Source organism: Sphaeroforma arctica, assembly GCF_001186125.1.
Source record: "Sphaeroforma arctica JP610 unplaced genomic scaffold supercont1.60, whole genome shotgun sequence".
Lineage (NCBI taxonomy): Eukaryota > Ichthyosporea > Ichthyophonida > Sphaeroforma > Sphaeroforma arctica.
Window position 1 is genome coordinate 95,319 of NW_014040498.1, and position 4,826 is coordinate 100,144.

The window sequence follows — 4,826 nt, forward strand, 5'->3', positions numbered from 1 at the left end:
CTATAAATACAAAGGACAAAGCAACAAGCTACCGGGCCATACAGCAAGGTAAACACTTCCAGCGGAAGTGCAGCAAAACAACAACACTATAATAGCAAGTAAAACAACCCAAAATTTCATTTCTTTTATATAAATTATTACTAAAGACGAGGGGGATGAAGCGCGCACTTTCGCACAAAATATGACAGAGTCTTTATTGATAATTCACTAACACCCACACACCACGTAGACATCTGTAAATGCCAACAGCAACCAGAACAAACGTGTACGGTGGGGGGGGGGGGGAGAAGGTAGTGAAGGCGCAGGTAACGTGGGAGTCCGCCCAATGGGGGATGCAAGCCCAGGCAGTAGCTTGGGTCAGCCTACACCGGCGGGAGTACCCATCTTAGCGTCAGCAATGCGTCTAGAAATAGACAAGATCATCTGTCAAGGCAATCATGTCTTGGTGAGTCGGTTTGTGTTCAAGCTGGAACAAACAGCACCGGTGCCCATACCTACTCTGCACAAGATGAGGATAGGCACGCATGATCAACAGCGAGAGCGCCGCATGCCACTAGTGGAAGCGGAGCTCAGACGACGTTATGATCAAGCGATCAACGATTATGGTGATGATGAAGAAGACAAATTTATCCAAATCAGTCTGTACATTAGTGAGCTAGAGCTCATGTGTTCACGTTTAGGCGATCAGATAAACGAACCATCTCTCAAGAAATTACTTAAGACTTCTGAATTATCTAAGATGCCTAAGGATAGTTTCTTTAGAATGGAAAGTTGTAAAGACATCATAGAGTTCACTACACATTGTAGTGATCTATTCTTAGCTAAGTCAATGCCTCTGTGTCAGTACCCAGCACTAGTGCGAAGCCTATTGGATTCCACTGATGCAACGGGGAAGACCAAATCAGTACTCAATAACTTAAGAAGTTCTGAGACACATGCAACTAGGCACTTCACCGATCCTGAGCAGTTCAATAGAATCATTATAGACCAACTCAGATCAAATCCAGTAGACTATCTATTGGAGAAGTTTCTCAATGACATGCAGAATAAGATGATGAATGTCGAAGTGCGCACAGATAGTGTACACAAGACAATGGCGATATTAGAGGAGCGTTACCGCAACTCGGATAAAGAACCCATACACTTCCAAATCCTCAAAGTACAAAGGTACCTAGCACTTAAGTACTACGGATTGCAATCAGTTGTGGATAATCTCATTAAAGGAGACAAGCAACCGGATGGTAGTGAAGGACACTTGTCCGACATGGACCACGCCAAGTTTCATACTATGACTGAGACACACATAAGAACGGCGGCTGTGACACAAGCAGAACGTATGTTGAGGGAATAGGTGCGAGCAGCAAACACGCGTAACAACACACAGACTACCACACCAGTGGAAGCGAATACGACCAATGCTAACCACAGTATCAAGAGAAGATGCGCACAGCATACGATCAAAAATGCCAAAAGAAGTATGTAAACTTCCAGGAAGGGGACCTTGTCATGGTTCGCTATCATGGTGAAATGAACAAGTTAACAGCACCAAATGGCGGACCCTACAAAATAGTATGCAGGAAGGGCAACGGGTATTTTGCCTGTAACCTTGATGGGGCTAAAGCCCCCGAATATCCTGACTCGCAATCAGTGATGAGTTACTTGGCCTCGTAAAAAAGGCCAGTGCTCAGGAAGCATTTACTTCCAACAATCACGTACAACCCAACGAAGAGACGCAGTTCTCTTCGATAGTCGACAACAGGCCGTCCATCCGAGATGATGGATTCCAGGAGTACCTACTGCAATGGACAGATGGTGAGCGTACCTAGACGCATGAATCAGACATCGCAGATGCTAATGTCATTACAACATACCGTCAACGCCGTAGACGTAAAAGAAGGCAGTCCAGGCCAAAGAAGCCAGCGACGACGAGCACTGATGAAAGATCAGCGAGCCACAGACAGCGCACGAGGCGATGGACCTAAGCAAGTCTCACTGATACCGCAGGACACTCCCACTTTTCTCGCCCAGAAGCATGCCCCCCCCTTACCAGAGGGACAAGGTCCAGAAACTCGGCTGTAGAGCCACCCGTCGATTTGCGTTTTTCTAAGCCAAGTTGAGATCAACCGAGAGCACCGGTCAAGACTGGCTCCGATGAGCGTGGTAGAGGGCTCCTACTATAGTATAAATTTAATTAATCGGTAATGTAATAGATAATGGTGGCAAGTTTTTCATCTTATGCCCCCTAAGGGACAAGTTTCTCCTTGAATACAAGCACCAACCTCTAGACAATCTAGTACTGTAAGATGTCACTTTTCACTCCTACTCAGGCTAAGAAGCACAAAGTTGGGGGGCTGTAGCATCTAGGGACCAGAATATCAAAAAGCCAATCCAAATACTGAGTTTTGGAATTAATAATGGAATATTTCTGATATCGGAGTCATCAGAAAAATTAGAGGTAGAACCGGTAAAATATACCGGGACTCCCGCGTGTGAGAGAAACACTCAAGTAGACCCTGAGTCTAGTGAAATCACAAATAAAGACTCAATTCGGTTTTCTCAGACTAGGGACTTTTCCTAGCTGAGATAATCGTACTTGAGAAGAGGTCTATTGTATCCTATTGTCTCGTACCTTTCAGCCACTCTCCATACTCTACATTAAAGCAAACGAGGAAGATTGACTGAACGTAGACGCTCAGGCACGTCTGGCGTATCGACTCAAAGCAGGTTTACACCCTACAAACAACAGGACTTCGTGATCGCTATGAAAAAGAAGATAGCTGTCGAGTTAGTAATATGGAATAGTTTATCTGTCGAAGAAACCAAATTTGTAGAAGTGACTGTCGGTAAGGGAAAGGCAGCGACAATAAAAAAACAGGAGATGGATCTATCAATAAATACAGGCACTAGAATATTGGAAGGAACGCAAGGTACAAATGACCAACTTATATATGGTGACATTAATATCATTCGTGTTCTTCCCAAAACATGTTGTTCTGAAGGGATCTTTAGTTTAGGTGTATGATATTAAATGCATATTATATACCCGATCCAGCAAGGTAGTCCGCACTGCACAATGTGAGATATGAAAGAAGATCAATGTATATATAACTAAATACGATATTCAGTAGCATTTTTCTTTTCGAACTCTGAAGATTTTTCAAATTCACTCGATTTGATCGGTGAAGAGTTTGGACTTTCTGATTGTCGCACCATTGCAAGAACAATGAAGTACACCGGATGTGTGTTGTGAATTTTTAAATCGTAAAACATCGTACTCCTATTCACCCAAAAATACAAAACCTAAAGAAAGTACACAGGACCGAAATGCGTTATTTTAACTTGTGCAATGGAGAGGCGCATGGTTCGTTTTAAAGTGTAAGGAACTAGAATAAAATTTTAGTCCATAATCCACTTCACATCAAATATACAGCCTTTGTAACTTTGGCCTTGTGTTGTGTCCATTGAGCCAGCTTCAGTACACTGCCAATCTGTTGGTGAGTAATATTTGCATGGCTATGTGACCCGTGGCAACGCACCATGCGATTTGGGGTGGGCGCAAGAAACGATGAACAGCTTATTGTTTTGCACACCAAGTACGAGTTATACTTGCATTCGCTCCTTTGATAAATAGATAAATGTTTATTATTATTACGTATATATTGATTTATTTCTTTTGCTCCTTACATCCAATAGTTCTGCGTTGGGAAAGCGATACATTTGAGTAGACTGGGCTATGCACGATTTAAAACATAGTTTGAATTGAAGCCCAATCAGATCTATTCAGGTGATGGCCAAGTATCTATATACGCCAACTTCTGCCAACAACTACACCGCCGCAGCAAAGTGTCTCGGGAAGAGTCCCAGAGCTGGCTTCTTTGTAGAATACGGTCGCACAAGCAGACATTTAACTACCGATAACTTTCCCGCGTTATCCTCAAGGTAAAATATAGACCCATAACTGAAGTGAAGGTGAAGTGAAAATTTGTAGTTCAATGACGAGGGTTTCTGGCTCGAACTTACGGGCACTGAAAACGAAGATGGGTAAAGAAAAACATGATAAACTTGTATCTAATCGGAGCCTGACAATGTAAATCAGCGCAGCTTGCTAGTAACAACATATGCGAGGAATGTCGGAATCCTTGTTTCATCTAACATGCTGTTGTTTTCCGATTTCAGGTTCATACTGCAAGTCGAGTTTCACATCAGTGGATTTGCTAGAAGCATACATCTACTAAAAGTATATAATTATGTGACCGACATAAACTGAATTGATATTCGAACTGAGGCACATAGTGGAGGATGGGGCGGGAGGTTGTAATTTTGCAACACTGATGTATTTAGCCCAACCATTTTTTTTGCGCCGCAAACCGGTTGAGACTGCTATTCGCTGAACGATGTTTGCTTCTACTTTGGGAGAAATATCCTGATATATATTGTGCATTGTCACAACAGAACGATAGTGGAATTTAACTTCACTTTCCAGCGCTGCTGACTGATTGATGTGGGTATAAATACTGTTTGCGCACAGAAAGACGTTTTTAATTTACTCGGAAAACAATAAGCTAGTACATACTGTGTTTATTTGGTGCAGAACAAGAACGGAATCGAAGATCGAACAACGACCATAGTAGTGATTAAATATGAATTGAAGACAGACTGAAACGTATGGTATTTTTTAAAAAGCTTTACAACAAGAAAGCCAACAATAACGGACGAATATAAAACTTGAAAGGAATAAACAAAGTTGATATGCTGTGATTTTCACAATCTCAATGTTATGTAGATAAGAAGATCTCTCGTATTGTACCTATTTTTTACATTGTCTA

The 4,826-nt window shown here is 42.2% G+C and overlaps 1 protein-coding gene across 1 annotated transcript; it reads left to right on the forward strand.

Moving 5' to 3' along the window:
* Positions 1–325: 325 nt before the first annotated feature.
* On the forward strand, positions 326–1,351 carry SARC_01502 (hypothetical protein; the record flags this gene model as incomplete). Its single annotated transcript, XM_014304770.1, has 1 exon — positions 326–1,351. One exon carries the CDS (start codon positions 326–328, stop codon positions 1,349–1,351), a length of 1,026 nt encoding a protein of 341 aa, XP_014160245.1.
* Positions 1,352–4,826: the final 3,475 nt, after the last annotated feature.